Below are 25,538 nucleotides of genomic sequence, written 5' to 3'. Positions count from 1 at the left end.
ACAGGTGTGGGAGACATGTCATCCTGAACGGGATGCTGGTGGCGTCAGGTCTCACGGTGTCACGGTGCAGTGGGAGAACTCTAGGAGGTGCGCCCGAGCCCAGGTGGGTGGGCGCTGCAGCGCCCCACCCGCCTGCCCTGCCTCTCTGAAGTTGCCACCATCGTGTGCCTAGGTGTGGCCAAGCTGGATTCCTTTATGCCTCCCCTTTCATTGCCATGGCGAAGGGCAGCGGTTGATGGCTTTTTTCGTCTTAACTGTTTCGCCTGAAATGCCCCCAGGTAGAGCTGCAGGCAGGGCAGGCCCGAATTGGGACGAGCTTCTGGGCTCTGCGCCCTTGTTCGTGGTAGTTGGTAGAGGAGTTTAGGGCCCTTGGGTTAGGAAGGAGCGCGGAGAGGCTGCAATTGCACATCTCTTTCGTAGAAAGATTTCTTCATTGCACGTTTAATTTTGCACATTTGGGATGGAGTCGCGTCAGGCGTGAAGAGGGGTTGGGATGGGGGAGCCATATCTGTCACCCCCACCCCACCCCGAGGCCTCTTGCTGGTGCCTTCGTCTTGGCTGTCCCCCTGTCGTCTGCCTTTTCCTTGTATGGTGTGACCTAAATGTGTTCCCACCCTGGCTCCATCTCTTTGCACTCCGGTGCCTCCCTGGGGCCCTCGGCTGTCCTGCTCGCTGGGTCCTGCTCACTCCTGGAGGTGGTGCTACGTTCTAGAACTTCCCAGGGTTCTCCTGTCTCATTGCAGATGTAACTCCCCTATCCTCCCCGGAAGTCAGCACTGGAGTCCCGAGCAAGTTGCAGAGCCGTCTGCCTCCCTTATTTTTGTGAGTCCCGCTTTTGGCTCACGTTCCAGAATGAACAGAAGTGAGACCAGCACAGGGGCCGCAGTGGGAACGCGTAGGGCTGTGGAGGTGACGCCGGGTATGAAAGCCGAGGAGCGCTGATGTACGGCTGGAGTGATTTCAGACACGACGGCCGGCGCACAGACAAGACGATCTGTCATGCTTGCTAACGACTTGTGAGTTATCAGGGTTATTAATAACAGCAACGACAATAATGATTTTAGCAGCTCCCATATATAGAGGACTTAGGGGTTGCAGGCCCAGTTTTTGTGTTCTCTGTGGATGATCTCACTATTCCTCAGAGCAGCCCACTGAGGCAGGTGTCATTTTTATCTTGTGTAGGCAAAGTTGAGGCCCGTGAGGACTCTTAACTCATCCAAAGGCGCACAGCTTGTTAAGGGTGGCGCTGAGGTTTGAACCCATAGAATCTGTCTCCAGAGCAAGACTCGCACTTGGACACCATGCATCTCTGCTGTAGCCACATCTGAGAATACTCAACTTTCTTTTTTTAGTTACTTTTATACTTTTATACAAAATTGGATGCTTCCTTTTTTCTTAAGATTTATTTATTTGAAAGGCAGAGGTACAGAGAAGGAGGGAGAAGACCTAGAGAGAGATCTTCTGTCTGTTGACTTCACTTTCCAAATGGCCATAACAGGTATGGCTGGGTCAGGCTGGGGCCAGGCCAAAACTGGGAACCTGGGACTCCATGCTGGTCTCCCATGTGGGTGGCAGGGGCCCAAGGACTGGGGCCATCTTCCACTGCTTTCCTAGGCACATTAGTGGGGAGCTGGATCAGAAGAGGAGCAGCTGGGACTCGAACCGGTGCTCACAGCGGATGCCAGCATTACAGGCAGTGGCCCTAACCTGCTGTGACACAACGCTGGCCCCCAGAGAGTACTCAGCTTTCCATCCCATAATTCAGTTCCAGATTTCTAGTCCTTATGTGCCGAATGGGGTCTGTATCATTTAGAATTAAGACAGTGCACTGCAGCGATAGCACAGCGACTCGCCTGCTCTTGCTGATGGGGGAATTCCAGGCACCATGACCCCCTCCCCCTGCGCCTCCTCCCACAAGGAACCGGGCAAGGGCGCTCAGGGAAGAGGCAAGCTCCGTTAGGTTAGCGCTGCGAATCCGCGCACATCACGTTTTCTCCGTGCGAGGGCGAAGTCGCGTCTCTGGAGTGTCCCGGATCATCTGCAATGCCCAGAACAGCAGAGGGTCCGGCCGAATGCCCTCAGCCGGGAGGCTGCACGTGCGCCTGGCCCGCCGAGCGGCGGCCCCAGCCTGCCACGCCTGGGGGTGTGAAGGCTGTCACCAGGAGGACGTCTTGTACGAACGGTGTCAGGAGCGGTGCAGACGCTCCCAGAGTCCCTGGGCGCAGAGTCACTGTTCCTGGAGACCCCGGAGGGGCACCTTCTCCCGGGCGCAGGCGCAGTCCCGCAGCTTTGAAGGCGGGGGCGGCTTTGCGTTCTCCCCCTAACGTGGAGCCCTGAGAGCTGGCTGAAGGGCCAAGATTTATTGTGTGTGGAGGAAGGTTGCTCATTCGACCCCACACTGTTAAGATTTTGGCAACTCCTCCTCATTCCTCCGTGTAACTAGTTTATTTTTGGAAAAAAAAAAAAGGCCATCCTCATTGCTGTAGCCAAAGGGTGCTTAATAAGGAACGAAAAAGACATCGTAAAAGGGGAGAAAAGAGATCATGTGGTTTTGGACTGCAGTAAAATGCATCTGCAGAAGGTTCTAGAACAGGTCTGTCCAATAGAAATTTAATGTGCGAGCCGTGGATATTACTTCAAATTTTTGAGTAAAAATAAAAATAGGTTAATTTGATTTTAATGATATATTATGTTTAACCCAACGTATTAAGACATTATCATTATGCTTTCAGCTCTAACAAATGTAAAATTGGGAAGTCTTGCGTTCTTTTTTTTTGGTGTTCATTCTTTGAACCCCTCTGTGCATTTTACGTTTTCAGTGTGTGTCAGTCCACACCAGCACACTCCAGGTGATCAGTTCACCAGACGTGGCTGGTGGCTACCGGGCGGAAGGGAGGAGTGGGAAAGGCAGACGCGGGGAGGGAAGAAAGACACCCTAGAGATCACCTAAAGATTCCTTAAAGTGCGTGCAGCTGGACAACTTGCTGGGCGGTCTCCAGGGCCAGACTTGCCCAGGGTCATTTCCAGCAAGTAGGAAAGCCGTGCTTCTGCCCGTTACAATGCATCTTTCTCTCCTCGTGCCAGCTGTGGATAGAGTGTGCTTTTCAGGGTGTAAACAGAACTGATTTTCACCAAATTCCTTCTCTGTCATTGTTCTGAAGAGCGTCTCCCTCCCTGGCCACGGCTCTCCCCCAGTTCTGTATGCTCTCTTTGCAAACTTTGCTGGTTTTCCACTGGAATACACAAGAACGGAGCTGCGAGGGGCATGCGTGCTCGCACAGACGCCCAACACCATTGGGAGACAGCATTGGGAGCCACATTTAATAGTGGGAACCAGATTACCTCTTACAAGCAACCTCCCGAGGCATCACAGATGCCATATCTTAACGTGTCCAAAAAAATAAATTAGAGCACACTAGCGCTAATTTTGATATAGATTGGTTATCGAATCCACTCAACCCTTGTGTATGACTTTCTATTTCCACGCACACATCCGGGAGTTTGCACATGAACGCGGTATCTGCTCATGCAAAGCTGACAATGCAGGTGTGGAAGCTTTCCTTCGAGCATGGAGAACTGGTCAGTTTGGTTGAATTTGGCTCAGTTTGGTTGAATTTTTCATGACGTCATAACATGGAAGAGTATTATTTCTTGCAGTGTGCTTACAGTGTGTGGGGCTTTGTATAAGTCTTACTGATGTCTCCACCATGGCCAGGATGGGAGAATCCCCGTGGGAACTGGCTGGTGTGCCTGGGAGTAGCACCGCTGACCAGATGAGTGAGCTTCCGTGGCGGGCAGAGGTCTGCAAGGCCCCCAGAGAATGGGATTCACTGTGTCCTAAGCCTCTTGGAACGGGTCTTGCACAGTGGTGCATTTTGATGCTTTCTAGAAGTTTCCATAGTGTATTATTTTGTCATGTTGTATTCAAAAGGCTTGGAAAGTGCTTGGTAGAGACTTTATTGATAAAACAATGTAGAGTTGAGCCCGGTGGTGATACCTCAGGATAGAAAGAAATCTCAGTGTTAACCCACACCCTGTGTAGATGCCATACTGAATGAAGTTGCTCACGCCCTTGGGAATCTTACATGGGCTTCTTGGGAAATGGCTTGTTTTCCATTTTCTGCCACGTGGGGGTGAGTTTCCCAGTCGCTTCTCTGTCCTGTCCTGTCCTTGGCCATCTCAACAGGGTGAAACGTTGACATTCTTCCTGTGCTGTCAACTCCTGATGTTTCCAGTGGCTCATTTGTGAATTATCCTGACACTTAGCTTCTTTCTCCTTAAGTATTTATGAGAGAGAGAGAGTTGAGAGATGAAGATGGGAGAGAGAATGAATGAATGAGAATGTTCCCACTTCCTAGATGCCCACAGCGGCTGGAATTCAATCCTGCTCTCCTGGGCAGGTGGCAGGAACCCAAGTACTGAGCCATGCTCACACCACCCAGGGTTTGCACGGGCAGGAAGCTGGAGTCGGGAGCGAGAGCCGTCCACTGTGGCACGTGGGTGTTGTAGTTGGCATGCCAAGGCCTGATGCGCACCTAATTTTTTTTTCTTTTTCCTGCGCTCATGTCTCCTGTTGACATAAGCAGGGAGAGAGGAAAGGTGATACAATGAGGTGAGGCGTGCGAGGTGTGCCTGGGTGGGCCAGGAGGTTGGCTAGAGGTGGCGCTGGCAGGCGCACAGCAGCCTGGATGTCCTTCGTGGCATTTAAAGTGGTGGAATGGGTCAGTGTTCCATTACGTGTGCAGTCTTGGGCTGCATATGTGCCCGTGGTCCCACGAGCTTCTACCACCTGGTGACGTGGGAGCTGTGTTAACTTGCATAGACACTGTGTATGTCCACACGGTGATGGGACGACCTCATGATGGCGTTTCACAGGACATGCCCCTTCTTAAGTGATCCGTGGCTGTCTTTTACCAGTTTTTTTTGAGACGGTCTCCAAGTCTCCTCCGAGTTCTCCGCGGGCTGATGATTCCTAGAACCGGTTATGGCTCCTTCTTCCGATTCTGGGACTGATCTCCCTCGGGGCCCAGGGAGGCAGTCTCCGTTTTCCATCCCCCAGAAGGGCTGCAGAGGGCACTTGCCTCGGCCTTTCTTGGAAAAAAAAAATGCCAGCGCCATCTCTACATGGAGCAGGGTCTTGCCGGTGGATAATTTCGTCTCCCCACGGCTGTCGTGAGCCTCCTCCAGCTCGCGTGGCTGGCCGGCTTGTTGGCGAGCCAGCCTGGCATGGGCTCTGGCCTGGTGGAACGTAGTGGGGGAAGACAGCAAAAAAGCCCATGAATAATTTATACAATCAGAAGTTGTGACTGGATGCTGCAAGGCAAATGAGCGGTAAATAATGGTACGGAACAGCACTCTCGAACAGCAGCGTGTGCCTAGCCACAGATGTGGGCCTCTGTGTTCCGCTGGCTGCATTTAAAGAAGGTCTAAAAAAACAAATGAAATCAATCAGGCTAACTCATTGAATTCTTAGGTATCCAAAACATGGTCATCAATATAGAAAAACAGGTGATTTTGCGTTTTTTAACTCCTGCTAAGTCTTTGACGTCTGATGTACAGAGGGAGTCGGATGCACAGGAGTGTTTTAACACTTAGCAGCACCATTTCCACTAGCCTCACTTCCAGTGCTCAGTAGTAACACCTGGCCAGAGGCTGCATGTTGGACAGCACGAGTAGATCTGAGCAAGCAAGTGCGCACGCGTGTGCGCGTGTATGTGTGTGTGTGTGTGTTATGTGGATGAAGTATGTCCCTCCCCCTTGCCCCTCTCTCCTCTTCCTTTCTTCCTCTCTCCCTCTCTCCCCCCTCCCCCTTTTGCTTCCTTAAACTCCAAGCCCAGGGGCCGGCGCCATGGCTCACTTGGTTGATCCTCTGCCTGCGGCGCTGGCATCCCATATGGGCGCCAGTTCTAGTCCCAGCTGCTCCTCTTCCAGTCCAGCTCTCTGCTGTGGCCCGGGAAGACAGTGGAGGATGGCCCAAGTGCTTGGGTCCCTGCACCCATATGGGAGACCAGGAGGAAGCACCTGGCTCCTGGCTTCAGATCAGCACAGTGCACTGGCTGTGGTGGCCATTTGGGAAGTGAACCAACGGAAGGAAGACCTTTCTCTCTGTCTTTCTCTCTCTCTCTAACTCTGTCAAATAAAAAAAAAAAAAAAATCCAAGCCCAAGGATGGTCCCGGCCCTGACTCTGGCTGTTGAAAACCTTTAGTGTACTGCAGCCTAGCTGTCGTCTTACTCTTCTACTGCTTTCCCAGGCCGTAGCAGAGAGCTGGATCGGAAGTGGAGCAGCCGGGACCTGAACCATTGCCCATATGGGATGTCAGCACTGCAGGTGGTGGCTTTACCCACTATGCCACAGCGCCGGCCCCTGAGTTCCGACTATTTCTAAACAAAGTCTTGAGACTTTATCATAGAAACCCTTATAGGGCCCCATGTACGTTCTGGGGACAGTGTACTTTCCTTGTAGCTTGTGCATCATCGGTAGTGGCTGGTCGAGGGGTGGCACTCTGAGAATTGAAAGAGACAGGCGCGGAGGGTCCGCTGTTGTGCTGTCATCCTGCATTTGGAAAACGGCCTCACGCTGAGAACTGGCTTCCTCCTGACCCAGGAGCCACTCTTCCCGGATTGGGAGTTCTGAAGACGCGGTGATCCTCAGTGTCTCCCGTCCCCATGCGTTGAAGCGCGTGCTCTGGGGTTTCATTTCTGTGCCGGTTATCTCATTATTTGAGTACCCGCGTGTGAATCTGAGCAGAAGGGTTCCTGGTGTTTCTTGCAAAGCCGTTGAGAAGAACTCGAGCCTGCGTTTTCTCTGGCAACGTCACTTGGGTCAGAGCAGTGGGTACAGCCAATGGGAGTTTTTCCCTCCTGAACACCTGGACACTAACGTTTTTAGGGTGCGCTGTGTATGTGTGCGCACAGTTCAGTGGCTTTGCGTGACCCATTGAAAGGATAAGCACATAACAACGTGGCTCCCCTCTCTCCGCTGTCAGGGCAGTCTGATGCCTCCACAGTGAAGATCTGGCGACCTGCACCTCAGAACACACTCCACGAGGCATCCGCTGCTTCGCCAGTTATTTGCTGATGGACCCTAGGGAATCCCTGGTCTCTCTGAGCTGAAAGAAACAGCATTACTGAGATTGCCCTGTGTGTTTACCCGTGATTTAAAGTACGCAGAATAATCTTCTAGAACTCATGCAACTCAATAGCAAAAAAAGTGAATAACCCCCTTTTAAAAAATGAACCAAGGACCTGAGTAGATGTTTCTCCAAATAAGACATCAGGACCGCCCGTCGGTGTGTGGAAGGGTGCTAGTTTACATTGCTAGGTCGCCGGGGGAAATGCCAATCAAAACCACGATGAGGTCACACCTCTGAGAAAGGAAGACAAGAGATGACAGCTGTCGGCACGAATGTGGTGGGAATTCAGATTGGGCAGCCACGGTGGAAAACAGCATCGAGGTTCCTTAAAGAGATTAAAAACAACAGCCCTATGTGGCCAGTGATTCCTCTGCTGGGTGTGGACTCTCAGGGAATGGGAGCAGCGCCTTGCGAAGTTGTCTGCTCTCCCATGCTCAGGCCACGTCATCCACGACAGCCAGGATGCAGGACAGACCCACGTGTCTGTGGAGGAAGAAGTCATGGCATAAATATCCACAGTGGAGTATTATACAGCCCTGAACAAGGGGAGAGCCTTCATTTGCAACCACGTAGTTAAATCCGGAGGATTTAATACAGTAAACCAGAGAACAAACAATACAGGTCTGCAGGGTCTCGCTTTCCTGTAGAGTCTAAAGCTGAATCCTACCTAGAAACAGAGGGTGGAACCATAGGATGGTGTAGTCAGAAGGACCACAGCTGCAGTGATGTGGGGCGAAGCGGTCCTGGGGGCCACGACAGATAATACAAGGCCACTTCCAAACGCTTGCAGAAAACGGAAGTCTACGTTTATTTTGAAGTTCATGAAAAACATGTATTATGAAGAGCATGATGCATGGTTCTCAAAAGTTTTTTATGCCCCCCCCCCAAAAAAAAAAACTTAGCTTTGATTCAATTTTCTTGAACTTCTGGTAGCCCCCTTGGGTGCTGGTATTTGCTGAGGGTAGGTTTTAGATCCTCTTACATACATACATACAGAAAGACGACTCTGAGATGACGCATGTGTTACTTTGACTTTAGTATCCCTGTGCTGTGTGTATCAGAACATCCTGTTTTGGGGACTGTGTGGTAGCACAGCAGGTTAAGCTGTTGCCTGCAACACCCACAACCCATATGGGTGCTGGTTCAAGTCCTGGCTGTTCCACTTCCTGTCCAGCTCCCTGCTAATGCACCTGGGAAAGCAGATGAAGGTGGCCCAAGTCCTTGGGCCCCAGCATCCACCTGGAAGACCTGGAAGAAGCTCCTGGCTCCTGGCTTTGGCCTGGCCCAACCCTGGCTGTTGTGGCCATTTGGGGAGTGAACCAATGGATGGAAGACGTCTCTCTGTCTCCCCACTCTCTGTCTGTAACTCTGCCTTTCAAATAAATGTCTTTAAAAACAAATTGTGCTTTACACCTTAAATATATATAATAAAAATTAGAGTAGTGTTTCATGACGTGTGCCGGTGGTTGCCAGGAGGTGTGGGGGGAATTGGTAGTGGGTATAAATGCTTGTTGGTTATGGGGTTTCTCTTTGGGGTGATACAGATGTTTCAGAACTAGAGGAAGTGGATGGTGGCACACCCTGTGAGTGTGTTGTGTTTACTTTTAAATGGTAAATCTTACGTTCCGGAAATTATACTTCAATCAGAAACAAGAAGAATGTTTTAATGGTGCACTGGCTGGAGCCTCAGGGTGTGTGTTCTTTGCAAATTTCAGCAATGTGGATTTGTTTAATGAGAGGACGACAGAAATCCGATTTTTTTTTTTTTTTTTGACAGGCAGAGTGGACAGTGAGAGAGAGAGAGACAGAGAGAAAGGTCTTCCTTTGCCGTTGGTTCACCCTCCAATGGCCGCCGTGCCGGCGCACCGCGCTGATCCGAAGGCAGGAGCCAGGTGCTTCTCCTGGTCTCCCATGGGGTGCAGGGCCCAAGCACCTGGGCCATCCTCCACTGCACTCCCTGGCCACAGCAGAGAGCTGGCCTGGAAGAGGGGCAACTGGGACCGAATCCGGCGCCCCGAACGGGACTAGAACCCAGTGTGCCGGCGCTGCAAGGTGGAGGATTAGCCTAGTGAGCCGCGGCGCCGGCCAGAAATCCGATTCTAACAGGCCCTGAAGTGACCATCTTAACTTGTTCCCCAGATTGAGAAATGACGCCTGTCAGTACGGAAGACTCGGCTGTGAATGTGATTTTAAACACAGGGAATTCCTGTTCCTTACCTATACCTCAAGAAAACCCACGGTGAAAAATGATTGATTTTAGTTTGACTAAATTGGATCTACCTGAAGTGGTAGAAATAGCAGTCTTCAAGGAGCTAGGGGGGAAGACAAAGCTAAGGATTTGCTTGAACAGCGCCGTCCGTCTCACCTGGGAGGGAAATGATTCCAGGGAGGGGGTGGCCCCGGCACTCGCGCCCCTCGCCCCTGGTATCGACAGAGCCATTAGCGGATGCAATTAGAAGAGCAAAGTCGGACGTTGAATAATTAGGTTAAAGTCGTCCTGGGCAGGATAATAGGAGTTGTAGCGCTTCAGCTGCCGGCGTGGGCGACACAGGACTGCTTTCTAGAAATGAGCGTTGGAAGGTGCAGTGGTTTCTCGCCGGCGTCGGAGCGCACGCTTTTCCAACAGGGACGTTTGCAACAGCAGAGACATCGCTTTGGCTCCTCTGCTGAGGGGTTGTTTCCAGGGAAAAAGTGGAGCTGCCGAGTGTTTTTGCTAAACAAACAGTCATAGCAAAAACAAGGCCTGCCTGGTCCCAGGGGTGTTAAGTAATGTGTGGTTTGGTGGATTATGTTTTTCCCCTACTTTTCCATTCCTTTCTTTTCTTTGTGTAGCTCTTGGGGTAATGGTTTATTTATTTAGACGGAGTTATTTTCTGAAAGAGAAGGAAAACATTTATTTTGAGAGACCTTCAGACTCTCGTGTCACCCAAAAATACCTTTGTGGCCTATTTTGGTTTTGGAAAAGCCGGTTCTTGGTAATTGAGTTGGGGAGAAAAGCGATAAGATTTCCAAGGAATTCACAATAGAGTTTGTGCGGTTCTGAGCTCTGTTCTTCTCCACGCCGTTAAAGAGGGCGGAAGCAGAGGCCAGGAGTTGATCGTGCGCATGTGCCCTGAACCTTTGGCAGGCGTGGTGCAGATACGGGGTGAACAGAGAGGGGTGTGCTGTCCAGTGCCCCGGGGGCGCCAAGATCAGGGAGGGGACAGCACGGGGCAACTGTCCCCCACGTTTATCAGGTGCCAGCGAGCCTCTGCAGCCACGTGGAGTTGAAATTTTGAAGCTGACTTCTTGAAAGTTGACATTAGAAGGTCTGGCACCACAGAGCCCATGTGTACATTGGGAGTATTCGGGCTGGAAGGACAGGGTGCTGCCGCTGCCTTGGGCAAGGTGAAGCTTCGGTCTTCCTCATTATTGCCTTGCTTGTGGGTCCCGTGTTTACTGGCCTGGGGTCCCCCAGTTCCTGGCCTTGGGAACAGCTTTCATCCTGTGCACTCCAGGGCATTTTGCATCCTGTGTCTTTCACCCACTAAATGCTGGTAGCAAACAGCTGCTCCTGGGATTGTAACCATCAAAAATGCCTCCAGACATTGCTAGATAGCCAGTGACGGGCAAATCTGTCCCCTCCCCCAGCTGAGAGCTGCGGGGTTAGAGTTACGGTGTGAGGTAGGGGATCTGCTTTGTTCTCTTTGTGTGTGTTATATTACCCTGACTATGCTACTGAAGCAATGCCGCCTTCAATACAGTGAGGACTTCGCTATAGTTCTCTGCTCCGTCCTTGATTCTTTATTGATTCACTGGTTTTGTTGCTCCTGTTATAATAACTAGGACTCCTACTGGCCTGGCTGGTGGGGGAAGCCAGCCTGAGAGCTAGCCGCCCTGCGATTGAACAGGGCCTGGTGTCGGGAGGAGAAAGGCAGTGTAGGGACACAGTGTGTGTCTGGCCTGGTGACTTCAGAATAACCCACACCATGTTCCTTGGAGCTCTCCTCTGGGATGGGAGGGACCCATCTGACCCTCCCCAGCATTTGTTTTTTAAACACCCCTTTTCTGTTCCACCCTGCCCGGATATCTCTTCTTGTTCCACAGAAATCCCTGGAAGGCTCTCTGCACCCCGCTCCCTTGCCTGGGGACAGCCGGAGCAGCAGAGGGCAGGTGGGAGCGGGGCCCTTGTCAGCACCCAGGTGTAGCTGCCTGCTGGCACCAGGTGTCCGCCTGGCCGCTCCCCACCCACCCACAGGTGTAATTGCTCTCCCATTCGCATTGAGAATATCTGTTGTACTCAGGGTCACTTTTTTGTTAGAAATGGACAGACACATCAGTCTCCACTTTGGAATAGTGAAACAATTGCATTTTGAGCTTGGAAGCTTTTTCATAACTGCCTATCCTGGGACAATTCGTTTTATTAATGAGGGAGAGACCCAAGGATAGGGAGGCAGTTGGATGACTTGCCGGAGGTTTACATAATTTGTGAAAGAGAGCAGGCAACTGTTACAAAATAGCAAAGAGGTTACTCCCCTGGGCAGGGTGAAAAACGGACCAAAAGGCTGCGTTTGGTATGTCCAACTAAACAGATAAATCATCCCCTTGTCGGGAGGGTTGATTACTTTATAAGAACTAGATTATTTTTTCTTGTACTTTTAAGGTTAAGGTTCAAATACAAACATGGAGTTAAGGTCTCGAATCCTGTTTACAATAGGAGCTAGGTTTTTTTTTTTTTTTCCTGTGATAAGATTGTTGAGATTCATTTTTATTTGCTGTTTTAACCTTGAAGCTAAACTTACTTTGACAGCATGCACACGAAAAATTAAAGCCATAAAACTGCTGTGTTTTGACAGGAGATGCAGCTTTAGATTTTTAAGATAAAAATTTAAAAGGTGTTATGTTTTATTTAGGAAACACTGAAGTGTAAAGCAGTTGATTGGCTCATTTTTCTCGTGCGATGATTTGCGAGGGTGGAGATGGAGAAGGACCTAATGGTCCCTGGTCCGACTTTGTCATCGCTGCCCTTGGCTGACCTGACCCTCTGGCCGGGTCCTCACCCACCAAGGCCAGCGCCATGGACTGGGGTTGTTTGGAGCTCTGTCCAGGGCACACGTATCCTCCCGTCCGTTCCTCACAGCCTCTCTGATGGAAGACATGCTGGTGTTATCTCCATTTCAGCCAAGGAAACCAAGCGTTCACACGCCCAGGCTAGCAGCCAGTGAGCGTCACAGCTGGCGTTAGCATCTTGTCTCTTAAACACGTCGGCTGCTTTTATTTTATTTTATTTATTTTTTATTGTGGGGTGATGCGTAAGGAAAACACACAGCTCCTGTAAGCCATCAGAATCCTAGAACAGATTCTTTGATCATGGCAGTACGAGTTGGAAACACCTGAAAAAGATTGAGCCATGATGAGTGACAGAGCTTGTGTTCCCACGGTTGCTTGCTCACTGATTTTTTAAAAAGATTTATTTTATTTATTTGAAAGAGTTACAGAGAGAGGTAGAGACAGAGAGAGAGAGAGAGAGGTCTTCCATCCGCTGGTTTACTCCCCAGATGGCCGCAACAGCTGGAACTGAGCTGATCTGAAGCCAGGAGCCAGGAGCTTCTTCCAGGTCTCCCACACTGGTGCAGGGGTCCAAGCACTTGGGCCATCTTCCACTGCTTTCCCAGGCCACAGCAGAGAGCTGGATCGGAAGTGGAGCAGCTGGGACTCGAACCGGCCAGGGCTTTAACCCGCTGCGCCACGGTGCTGGTCCCTCACCGATGTTCTTGGTACACAGGTGTGACATAGTGCTTTCAGGTTTGATCGTGTGGTGAAGCCGACCTCCAGAAAGCCTGATGCTCCCATCAGAAGTCCAGGGGGCTGGCACTGGGACGCAGTGGGTAAAGCCACCACCTGTGACACCAGCATCCTGTATGGACACGGGTTTGAGTCCCGGCTGCTCCACGTCCAATCTAGCTCCCTGTTACTGTGTCTGGGAAAGCAGCAGAGGATGGCCCAAGTGCTTGGGCCCCTTCGCCCACATGGGAGACCTGGACAAAGCTCCTGGCTTTGGCCTGGCACGGTGCTAGCAGTTGCAGCACGTGGGGAGTAAATCAACAGATGGACCGTCTCTCTGTCACTCTGACATTTGGATAAATGGATAGATCGTTAAAATTTTTTTCAGAGAGCAGCTGGTGTGCAGCACGTGGATGCCCTTTGGATGTGGTGGCTTGGTTAGCTCTAAGCAGTAGGGGACAGCTGCCCCAGGTTTCTGTGAGGTCCACACTCAGCGTGGGTAGGGCCTGGTTCAGGGCTAGGCAGGGAGACCACGGGCTGGGAGCAGGGTGAGGCAAAGAAGGCTACGCTGTGACAAGGGCAAGATCTGTAGCCTTGGAACCACAGGGGAGCTAGAGCCCAAGGAGAGGATGGTAATACTGAACCTTCTTTGTGAACAATTTTGATGCTTTGTTTATCCCGTTTGTTTGCATTGATTTGCATTTTGTAAGGAGCAGCATTGCACACTTGGCCTCGTTATTGTGTGTTCGGCACATCCTTATGTTTGACACCCCATTGGCCCCTGCCTTAGACTTGGGAGTGTGGCCCCAGGGGCACCGTTGGCCCCTACTGCAGACTGTGGGGAGAAGCCCGGGGCAGCCAGGGTGTGGGCTGTGTGGAGTGGGACCTTGGTTGTGGGTCCCCTGTGTGCAGTTGGCCCTGGGTTTTGGGTCAGGCCAGCCCGGGGCGGAGAGGACTCTCTGGAGCCGGGTCCTCCCACCTGGTAAGCCCGGTGTGGCCTGGGAGTCTCAGAGTTTCCGGGCCCTGTTGCTGGAGGAGAACTTGCGCCTTGAGAAGCCTCTGCAGAGTCTGGGCTGTGGCGTGTGCTCCCCCAAGGCTATGAGACACGGCCACAGGCTTCTGTGTGTGGGAACAGGCAGGTGCCCAGTACTTTTTTTTTTTTTAAATATTTATTTATTTGAAATGCAGACTGAAGTTGAGAAAGGGATAATCTTCCATCTGCTGATTCACTTCCCAACTGGCTGCAATGGCTAGGGCTGGGCCAGACAGAACCCAGGAGACGGGAGCTTTGTCCGGGTCTGCCACGTGGGTGCAGGGGCCCAAGGACTTGGGCCATCGTCTGCTGCTTTCTCAGGTGCATTACCAGGGAGCTGGATCATAAGTGGAGCATTCGAGACTTGAACTGGCACCTGTATGGGATGCTGGCTCTGCAGGCAGTGGCTTACCTGCTATGCCACAGCGTCAGTCCCCCAAATTCTTCACCCTTCTATATGTTTTTTCCCTCTAGCTGTGTACTTGGAACCTACCCTGCCCGAGGTAAAGACACCTGCTCTCCTGCTCAGTCTTCTGTTTGCCACTGCTGTTAATGGAGGCTGCTGCAGGATGCTCGATGCTTGCTTTAGCTGTAGATTTTTTTTTACTGTAAATTTTTTGCATGATATATGAAAATGAGAGCTACAGAATCTGATGTTAGGGGTAATCTTAGTTCTTAAAAATAATGCATCATTTAAAATATGCATGAAAAACTTAAATACTTGTTTTCATATTTAAGGAAGAAAACAGAAGTGTTTCATTGCCCTCTATCCAAATGGTGCCTTGTCGCTCCCCCTCTTCATGGAGGAACGACACTAAACCCTGCCTAGGCTTCATATCCGAGTCACGGCACCATTATGTCGCTCCCCCTCTTCACGGAGGAATGACACTAAACCCTGCCTAGGCTTCATATCCGAGTCACGGCACCATTATGTCGCTCCCCGTCTTCGTGGAGGAACGACACAGGACCCTGCGCTGTTCTTTTGTCTGCTCGGCCCTCCCCGGGTTTGCTGCTGGTTCTTCCCGGGTTGGCTACCGTCCCTTCCACCTCCGTGGAAGGGCGGTTCCCCCTGCCACTTTCCCCACTTCCGCGGGGGAGCGGCACACCGCCGGCCGGCTCTCTCGGGGGCTGCTCAGGTGTTCCTTCAGCTAGATGTTCCTGGTGCATGTTGTCTCTCTCCTCCTTTATAGTCCTCTTCCACCAATCCCAACTCTGCTACCCACACGCCGAGTACGCTGCTCTCCTCCAATCAGGAGCAGGTCCTGCTGTTTATTGGTTGAACTGGAGGCAGCTGTGTAGAAGCTGTTTCCTCCTCTCCCAGCGCCATATTGTGGGGGAGCAGATGCATAGAATAAGTCTTAATTCCAGTAACAGTCTAGTCTGAGTTGCTCCCCACAGTGCCTGTGGAGGAGGGAATTGAAAGTCTAAAGCAAAAGCGACCTTCCTGCCTTTTCTTACTGTGCTAGTCCCCCTCTGCAATGTGGACACTATTGTAGATTCCCCCAGAAAAATTTTTATTCATGTCTACCCATCCTTCTAATTTTTACACAAGAATGACACACCATTAGGTACCATTACACATCTGTTTTAAACTTAGCAGTGTGCCTTGTTTCCAGTATCAGCACATAGCAGCTTTCCTTAGTCTTAATACCTCACATGGGAGAGAGAGGGAGGGAGGGAGGAGGGAGGGAGGGAGAGAGAGAGAGAGAGAGAGAGAGCATTTGAGGAGTGAACTAGCAGATGAGAACGCTCTCGCTCTCGCTCTAGCTGTCAAATAAATAAGATCTTTAACCCTTAGCCCTGGCTAGGATGGGGCCAAGCTAAAGCCAGAAGCCAGCAATTCACTCCAGCTCTCCTATGCAGGTGGCAGGGACCAAGTTATTTGAGCCATCATTATTTTTTTTTGACAGGCAGAGTGGACAGTGAGAGAGAGAGACAGAGAAAAAGGTCTTCCTTTACCGTTGGTTCACCCTCCAATGGCTGCCGCGGCCGGCAAGCTGCACCAATCCGAAGCCAGGAGCCAGGTGCTTCCTCCCGGTCTCCCACGGGGTGCAGGGCCCAAGCACTTGGGCCATCCTCTACTGCCTTCCTGGGCCACAGCAGAGAGCTGGCCTGGAAGAGGGGCAACCGGGACAGAATCTGGCACCCCGACCGGGACTAGAACCTGGTGTGCCGGTGCCGCAGGTGGAGGATTAGCCTACTGAGCCGCGGCACCGGCCTGAGCCGTCATTATTACCTGCTGGGGTCTGCATTAGCTGGCAGCTGGAGTCAGCAGCCAGCGCTGGGTATAGAACCCATGCACTCCAGTGTGGCATGTGGGCATATTGACCAGGGTCTTAACTGCTAGCCAAGTGTGGGCTCCTGTTTGCAGGTTTCTGTTACCAGAACCAGTTCCAGTAGTGGGGTTGCTGGGCACAGGGTGTGTGCATCGCTAGGTGTAGGGCAAGCACACCTGGTCCTCTGGAAAGATTTGCTCGGACCAGCTGTGATGAGCTCGCCTCTCTCCCCAGCATCCTTGCCCACGGCGGATGCTATGGGAGTAAAACAAGGAGATTTATTATTCCAATAGCAATGAGATATAAAACAACTAGGAATAGACCTGATAAATATGTAATGTCTATGTGAAGGAAACTTTAATACGCTCCCGAGGGATCTAAAAGAAGACTTGAGTAAATCAAAGTTATGCCATGTTCTTGGATGGAAACTGGCGGCATGGTGAACATATCCTCTCTCTCTCTGTTAAGCAATAGTTGGAACATGATCCAATAAAAATATCAGCAGTTTCTTTGGAGGGAGGGGGAATTTAATGAACTGATTTTTAAAGACCATTTGGAAAAACAAACAAATTAGGAGGATTCAGGAAATAGCTTACTAGATACAAAAATATAATATGAAACTAAAGTGGGTAAAAAATGTTACCTACAAGTGGACAAATGAATCACAGTCGTAAACTTAAATGTATTCAGGAATATAATATATGGTAAAGGTGGATCTCAAATCAATGAGGAACTCGAATAGACCCCCTGAGGAAAGTGGATGTCTGGATATTGAATTCAGATCGTATGCTCTACATGGGATAAATTCCAAATGGATCAAAGATTTATATACAGAAATGAAATATGTATTACCAGCATTCACAGGAGAACTGTTTTATAATCCTGGGTCTTTCTGCTATAACATAAAACTCAGAAGCCATTGAAAACAAGAATGATACATTCAAGTTCATAAAACATTCTTCATGGCAAAACCACTTTATGGAAAGTCAAAAGCAAACAACATATTAGGGAAAGATACTTGTAACGGATACAACAATTTAGGACTAATTTTCCTAATATGTAAAGAGTGTCTGTAAACCAATAGAAAAAGGACCAATAAATCCAACAGAAAACCAGGGAAAGATGATGCAAAGTCCACAGAAAAGGAGGCACAGCATTTGCATATGTAACATTTAATAAGAAATACAAATTACAAAATAGGAGAAATGTACGTCAGCACCTCACACAGCAGTCATTTCTCTGAGAGTGGGCGGGGCATGGGCAAAGGAGCCCCTGTGTGGCTCCCTGCTGGGAGGTAAATGTGTTCTGTACTGTGGAGAAAATCTTCAAAATTGGAAAATGTTACAATGCTTGTAAGTTTAACCCAGCAATTCCACATCTCGCAATTTTCTTTAGATATACTATATGTGCACACATGTGAAATCATGTAGGAATAATTTATGAGTGAAGCGTTACTTATACAAACAGAAGCTTGTATGGTGTATGGTATCTAACATGACGCATGTGTGGGAAAGATGGAGGAAGAGTTGTCTGTACTGCCGTGGCATAGTCTCAGAAACTATCCTGCCAATGAATCAGAAGCCACGAGTATAATGTTACAGTGCCAGTTCTGGAAAAGGGGAGAGGGGTCCAAGGCCCTGTTTACTGTATATAAATGTAACAGTTGTTAACACATGCACACACACACACACACAAAAACCCATAATACTGACTGCCTCTTGGGAAAAAGCCGGGGAGCAGGGGCTGAGGATGGATGCAGACTTCTCACTGAACACGTTCCTGCCTTTTGGCTTCTTTTAACCTCAAAGATAAGTAAATTTACAATCCAAATTAAAAATGATTGCTTGCATTAAGAATATTACTTGTTTTCACGTGCACAGTTTAAAGTTGAGTTAATTTGAGTCTTCACATATTGATTAGCCCTTTAATTTTTAGGCAACGTACTTTGCCCATTTTCCTGTGTTTGGCTTGTTTGGGGGGTGGGGTGGGGGAGTGGAGTGGATTCTTTGCAAATTAAGGAAATTACTCCTTTGTCTTAACTGACATGGGAATGCTGTTCCCGTTTGTTTATGTCACTTTTTGCAACTTGGCATTTTTAAATGTGCATGTGGTCCTTCCCCCTCCTCCCCCTCCTCCCCCCTCCTTCCCTGTCTCCTCTCTGTCTTTCTGAGGGTGGAAATGACTTTTCCAAACGACTAAAAGACTGCCTCCACATTGAAGACGTCCCGTTGGGGGGCGTGTTGTGTTGCAGTGGGCTTCTGTGGGCGTCCCTTGTCAGAGCCCCGCGGCTCAGCCTCCGATCCAGCTCCCTGCTCAATGCATCTGGAAAGGCAGCGGAGGGTGGCCCATACACCTGGGTCCCTCCAGGATGGAGTTCCTGGCTCCTGGCTTTGGCCTGGCCCAGCCATGCCTGCTGTGGCCATTTGGGAAGTAAAATAGTGGAGGCAGGATCTCCCCTCCCCTCCCCTCCTCTTCCCCTCCCCTCCCCTCCTTCCCTCTTATCTCCTCTCCTCCTCTCCTTTCTCCCTCCTCCTCCCCCTCCCTTACCCTCCCCCCTCCTCCATCCTCCCCAACAAACAAAAACCAGTAAAATAGGCAAAGTGTGTTGTCTAAAAATTAAAGGGCAAATCAATATTTGAAAAGACTCAAATTAACATTAAACTGTGCACATGAAAACAAGTAATATTCTTAATGCAATCAATCGTCTTTAATTTGGATTGTAAATGTGCTTACCATTTGAGATGAACCCACGAGGTTAAGAGAAGTCAAAAGGTACTAACACACACAGTGAAAAGTCTGTTCTCTCCTCTCCTTGCCCATGCCCTGTTCTGTTTTTACTCGCTGCCTTAAAAAATTTAAAAGAAATTTTTTTGAAGAAGACACTTCAGTTGTCAGTGTCTTTGGGTTCCTGAAAAGGCGTCTTTGAAGACCAGACTGCTGTAGGACAGTGCTCCGGGGTCCTCACGGCCTCTCCTCTCCTCTCCCCTTGCACCTGCAGCGGCGCTACCGCAGTCCTCGGCCGTGAGGCTGGCCTCCCTGCGCGACCTGCCCGCCCAGCTCCTGGGGCTGTACGAGCAGGGCTTCTCGCTGGCCGCCCTGCACCCCTTCGTGCAGCCCACCCACGGGCTGGAGAGGACGCCCCTCGAGCACATCTTCAGGGCCATCCTGATCAAGAAAACCGACAGGTAAGGCCCCCTTCGTGGGGGACCGGTCAGTGTGCTGCGTGGAGGAGGGGGCACGAGAGATGGGACCGGGGCTTGAAGTGTGTGTGCTGTGTTCCCCCGGCCTCTGCCTTCTGACATGCTGCTCCGAGGGCCTCTGCCCTCTGACAGGTAAGGTAAGTTTGACAACTGAGAGAAGTTCCGTAGCATCTTGTGACAGGCAACAGATGCCACAGGTGACAAGTTCTTTTTTTTTTTTTTTTTTTTTTTTAAGATTTATTCATTTATTTGAAGGTCAGAGTTACACAGAGAGAAAGGAGAGGCAGAGAGTGAGAGAGAGGTCTTCCATCTGCTGGTTCACTCTCCAGTTGGCCTCAATGGCCGGAGCTGTGCCAATCCGAAGCCAGGAGCCAGGAGCTTCTTCCAAGTCTCCCATGTGGGTGCAGGGGCCCCAAGCACTTGGGCCATCTTCTACTGCTTTCCCAGGCCATAGCAGAGAGCTGGATTGGAAGTGGAGCAGCCGGGACTCGAACCAGCACCCATGTGGAATGCGGCACTGCAGGCGGCGACTTTTACCCGCTACGCCACAGTGCCGGCCCCCAAGTGACAAGTTCTATTGGACCTCCTTTCTCCTTCTTTATTCTGTTGAACTAAAAGCTAGACAAGCATTTCCTCTGTTGCTGTTCACTTGCAAAGCGTGACATCAGACTCGATGTCCTTCTCTCTAAAGCCTAGAAATACTTGAAACATGTGAGCCCGTTATGAGTTTTGAGTCACCTTGGAGGGAAACTGAAACCCAGGAAACAAAACACAACTTGCCTCGGGCTGGTGAGGTGACATAACGTGAGGAGGCTGGGGCTACAGGGGCTCCATGCCGTGGGTTGTTTTCTTGGCTCTGGTCTTTGGCTTTGGGTCTCCGTGGGTCGGGCGGCAGGAGTGCCCTTCCGGGGAATTCCACCCCAGGAGGTGATACAGAGCTTGGCATGGAGTCAGCGCATGATAGCTGAGTTCCCACTCCGAGTGCAGAGGTGTGTTTTTTTTTTTTTTCTTTGGCTACAGAGCAGCAATGCCCAAGCTCTCCTGAGCCTGGGGATTGTTGGTAAGGAGCAGTATGGGCTTCAGCAGGTCTGTGGTGAGGCCTGGCGCTCTGCATTTTGGGAAACCTGCCCAGGTGATGCGGGTGCTGCTGACCCATGAGGTGCCAAGGTGTGGAGGACCTGACCCATTCTTGTCTGCTCTCTGCCTGGGGCTTTACTCCCGGGAGAGCTTGACGTTCCAGGGAGGGTCAAAGAGCTCAGGGAGTGGTGTCGTGTGTGTGTGTGTGTGTGTGTGTGTGTGTGTGGTGGGAGGGGGGTCAAGGGATTCTCCGGACCTCCTGATTGATATAATGAGGGGTTGGGCACTATGCGATGTAGACCCCCCCCCCCCCTTCACCACTGTGGTAATTGGTCCTGGCCAGCCAGGGAGCTGGGGAGGGATGCCTTTGGTTCCTTAATTCTGTTGAGCACAGGGATCAGCAAATGAATGGGCTTCCCAGAAGAGAAAAATGGGCAGAGCAATGGTGAAGAAACAGACCCTGGCATGCAGGAGGGTTTCCCACACAGGGAAGCCGGCAGCCCCTTTGGGCTTGTGTTCTCGCTCACCTGGAGCCTGAGACACCTGCCCTGGTGGCTGTAGTGAACAGAGAAAGAATTCCTTGGTTAACCTCGTGTTGGGTCTTTGAACTGCTGTTTTTTCCCCCTAAAAGCTGCACAAGTTTGGTGATTTCCAGTGTAAAATAAGGCAAGAACGGCCATGAGCATTTTCCTCCACTCCCATCTCCGGTAGTGTTGGGCACTGATGGGCCGTGGGGTCATTATAAAGCATAATTTTATTTTTATTTTTTTAAAGATTTATTCATTTATTTGAAAGTCAGAGTTACACAGAGAGGAGAGGAAAAGAGGAAGAGAGAGAGAGAGGGGTCTTCCATCTGCTGGTTCACTCCCTAATTGGCTGCAATGGCTGGAGCTGCACCGATCTGAAGCCAGAAGCCAGGAGCTTCTTCCTGGTATCCCATGTGGGTGCAGGGGCGCAAGGACTTGAGCCATCCTCCACTGCTTTCCCAGGCCATAGCAGAGAGCTGGATTGGAAGTGGAGCAGCCGGGACTAGAACCGGTGTCCATATGGAATGCTGGAGCTTCAGGCCAGGGTGTTAACCTGCTGTGCCATAGCACTGGCCCCTAAAGCATAATTTTAAAGTTCAGGTGTTTTTCTGTTCTAAACTGTGCAGCGGCCGTGTTTTAACATCATGAGGGAAAAAGCTTCACAGTCTTTTTTTAAAAAAAATTATTTTCATTTTATTTGAAATAGAGAGGGGTGGGGGGAGGCAGGCAGGCAGATCTTCCCTTCACGGGTTCTTTCCCTAACTGTCTGTGTCACCTGGGGCTGGGTGAGGCTTAGGCCAGGAGTTCAGAATTCAGCTGGGGTCTACCACTTGAATGGCAGGGACTCAAATACTTGAGCTGTCACCTGCTGCCTCCCGGGGTGCACAATAGCCGGAAACTGGAGTAGGAAGCAGAGCTGAGGCTGAAACTGGTGTCTTAACCACTGGGCCAAGTGCCAGCGCACCTCACGCTGTGAAACATAAGCAAGTGAGCTACAACCCGCGATAGAACCTGTTCTGTGTCCGTGGGGATTTTAACGTAGTAAAAACAGAAGAGAGGAACCCTTTCCTGATTCCCTTTTAATAGGGACCGTAGTGAAAGTGGTATTTTTCACAAAGTCTCTCAAAGGTCTGACAGCCATAGATGCTGTTAAATGATTGAGTTCTCGGCCGGCGCCGCGGCTCACTAGGCTAATCCTCCGCCTAGCGGCGCCGGCACACCGGGTTCTAGTCCCGGTCGGGGCACCGGATTCTGTCCCGGTTGCCCCTCTTCCAGGCCAGCCCTCTGCTGTGGCCCGGGAGTGCAGTGGAGGATGGCCCAGGTGCTTGGGCCCTGCACCCCATGGGAGACCAGGAAAAGCACCTGGCTCCTGGCTCCTGCCATCGGATCAGCGCGGTGCGCCGGCCGCAGCGCGCCGGCCGCGGCAGCCATTGGAGGGTGAACCAACGGCAAAGGAAGACCTTTCTCTCTGTCTCTCTCTCTCACTGTCCACTCTGCCTGTCAAAAAAAAAAAAAAAAAGATTGAGTTCTCAAAAATGAAGTAAGAGCCTGATTAGTGTTTTCCAAGTGCACACACTGGGAGAGGCGCTGGGTAACTTTTCAGATTGCCATTGGCCCAAATGAAGTTCATGGGGCCTGTGCCGTAGTGCGGTTGGTTAATCCTCCGCCTGCGGTGCCAGCGTCCCATATGGGCACCGGTTCGAGTCCCAGCTGCTCCTTACACCCATGTGAGAGACCAGGAAGAAGCGCCTGGCTCCTGGCTTTGGATCGGCGTAGCTCCGGCCGTTACAGCCATCTGGGAAGTAAACTAATGTAAGGAAGACCTTTCTCTCTGTCTCTCCTTCTTACTGTCTGTAACTCTACCTCTCAAATAAAATAAATCTTTAAAAAAAAATGAAGTTCATGGGCAAGAACAGCCATGAGATTGCAACTTGAACTTAGGGAAAGGATGGGCTTTGGGGTGTGCAGCGAGACCAGAAGCAGGAAGGAAACACTGCAAGTCTGCAAGTTCGCATCCATTCGTTCATTTGAAGGCAGTTGTCCAGCATGCACTCTTTTTTTTAAAAAGATGTGTTTATGTATTTGAAAGTCAGAGTTACACAGAGAGAGAAGGAGAGGCATAGAGGGGGAGAGAGACAGAGAGGTCTTCTATCCACTGGTTCACTCTCCAATTGGCTGCAACTGCCGGAGCTGTGCCGATCCGAAGCCAGGAGCCAGGAGCTTCTTCCTGATCTATGTGGGTGCAGGGGTCCAAGGACCTGGGCCATCTTCTACTGCTTTCCCAGGCCATAGCAGAGAACTGGAAGAGAAGTGGAGCAGCTGGGACTTGAACTGGCACCCATATGGGATGCCAGCACTGGAGGTGGCAGCCTTACACGCTACGCCACAGTGCCGGCCCTGAGCCTGCACTCTTGCTAAGGTATCGTGGTACAGGCTCTCCACATGGTGGGCAGGTAGCAGGTGCAGCTGGGCCTGGAGCCTGCCTTCCAGGGACTCACAGTCTTGTAGATAAAATAAGATGTCTTACACGGTGGGAGTTTGGAGAAGGCGCTGCCTCCTCCCCCTGGCAAAGGGGAATGCTTCTGGGGGAGGAAGCTTTGAACTTGGACCTGATTTCTCTTGGGTGATCATAAGAGTAATGAGCGTTAGGTGGGAAGAGCTTATTTAAATCTCATAGTGAAATGTCTTTTAGTGGCGTTTGGGAAACTTGAGAGCGTCTTTCACAGCCCAGGTAAATTATTAATGAGCCTCTCCAAAGGCAGGACTCAGGGCGGTGACATTTCTCTGAGCTCGCTACAGTTTTGACAAATTTCACTTAAATCCATGCAAAATCACCTGATCTTTTCTTTTGAAAATGCTGGTGACTGCCACTTCCTTTTAAGATGGCAGGCCAAACCACGCAGCCAACTATAAAGTGTGCTTGATTCTAAGTGTATCGAATCCAGTCAAAGTCTCTTCCTTTGAAAACTGACTTGGGAAGGAATCGCCGAATTTGAAACACTTCGTGAATAAGCAGAGAGAGAGAGAGAGAGAGACAGAGAGACTGTATTTCCTCTTCTCAGCTCGCTTTTTGGAATACTTGGTGATTTTTCACAGACCACGGGGTTGCATTTCACTCTGCATTCCAAGTAGAATTAAGGGGTCGATCATTGCTGGGGGACAGTTTTCCTTTAGAATGCATTGCCAGAGATCTTAAAACTTGATGGCTAAGAGAAGTCAGTTATTAAAGTGTCACTTGTGCTGTTTCGCGAGCGTGGGTTTCATTCTAGGACGTTTTGTGGTTGTAGGTGTAAGTGCAGACACACCTTGCACTGCTGTTCCCACCTGTTGAGTTGTAGTTCACACACGGAGCTAATTCAGAGCACTGCTGTTGTGTTTTTCAGCACAAGTGGGTTGAAGCCTTTTGTGCCCCAGGCCCCTGGACACTTGGGAAAGTTGTACATCAGGTGTCTTTTGGCCTAGGGCTGGAGGGTGGGGCACAGAGAGGAGCCACAGCTAATGGTCAGGGGTGGGCTCTGGCTTGTCCGTCTCCTTCCAAACTCAGGTGAAATTTCATTGCCATCGTGATGGTATTACAGGTGGCACATGTGAGAGGTGATTGGGTCCCTCATGAGTGGATTAGTGCTGCTGTCACAGGACTGGGATAGGTTAGTTATTGCAGGACTGGTTTAGTTATTGCGGGAGAGGGTTAATTATTGCGAGAGAGGGGTAGTTATTGTGGGAGAGGATTAGTTATCGTGGGAGAGAGTTAGCATGGGAGAGAGTTAGTTACCGTGAGAGAGAGTTAGTTACCATGGGAATGGGTTTGTTACCATGGGAGTGGGTTAGTTATTGTGGGAGAAGGTTAGTTATCACAGCAAAGGGTTAGTTACTGCAGGAGAGGGGTAGTTACTGCGGGAGAGGGTTAGGCACCATGGGAGAGAGTTAGTTACCGTGGGAATGGGTCACTTAGCATGGGAGAGGGTTAGTTACCACAAGAGAGGGTTAGTTACTGCAGGAGTGGGTTAATTATTGCAAGAGGGTATCAGTAACAGCGGGAGAGGGTTCCTGATCGAAAGGGTGAGTTTGGCCCATTTTCTGCATCTTGCACGTGCTCACTACAGCACACAGGCCGTCCCTTGCTGGCCTTCAGAGTCATGCCCCGTCCCGGGTGCTGTGCTGCAGCAGTAGAAACACACTACGTGGTGAGATTCTACAACTCCCGTGGGAGGTATGAAAGGCACAGAGTCACGTTGCCCTTGAAAATCTTTTCTTTTCTGGGGGGAGGTGGGGTTGGGTAACATTTATTTGAAAGGTAGAAAGAGAGAGATGGACACAGATGGACACAGATCTTCCATCCACTGTTCCACTCCCCAGATGCCTGCACCAGCCCAGTTTGGGCCAGACAGAAGCCAGGAGTCCACTGCGTAGATGTCAATACCCAAGTACTTGAGCCGTCACCAGCTGCCTCCCAGGGTGCATGTTAGCAGGAAGCTGGAACAGGAAGTGGCGCCGGGAGTCCAGCTCAGGCCCTGCGATATGGAACGGA

General features: G+C 50.5%; 1 protein-coding gene across 4 annotated transcripts in view; it reads left to right on the top strand.

Moving 5' to 3' along the window:
• The window catches only part of RFTN1 (raftlin, lipid raft linker 1), a 225,572-nt gene that overhangs the window by 84,846 nt on the left and 115,188 nt on the right, over positions 1-25,538 (top strand). For 2 of the 4 annotated variants that reach the window (XM_002716182.6, XM_051818491.3), the window contains exon 3: positions 19,205-19,391. The exons of the other annotated variants lie outside the window; for them this stretch is intronic. In XM_002716182.6, the coding sequence (XP_002716228.1) occupies positions 19,205-19,391 (187 nt within the window). The remainder of the gene's footprint in view (positions 1-19,204; positions 19,392-25,538) is intronic. 4 annotated transcript variants of the gene reach the window in all.

This window comes from Oryctolagus cuniculus, chromosome 4 (assembly GCF_051225735.1).
Source record: "Oryctolagus cuniculus isolate XC-2025 breed Fujian yellow rabbit chromosome 4, ASM5122573v1, whole genome shotgun sequence".
Taxonomy (NCBI): domain Eukaryota; kingdom Metazoa; phylum Chordata; class Mammalia; order Lagomorpha; family Leporidae; genus Oryctolagus; species Oryctolagus cuniculus.
Note: the sequence above shows the minus strand (reverse complement) of the source record. Positions and strands in the feature narration are given on the sequence as shown.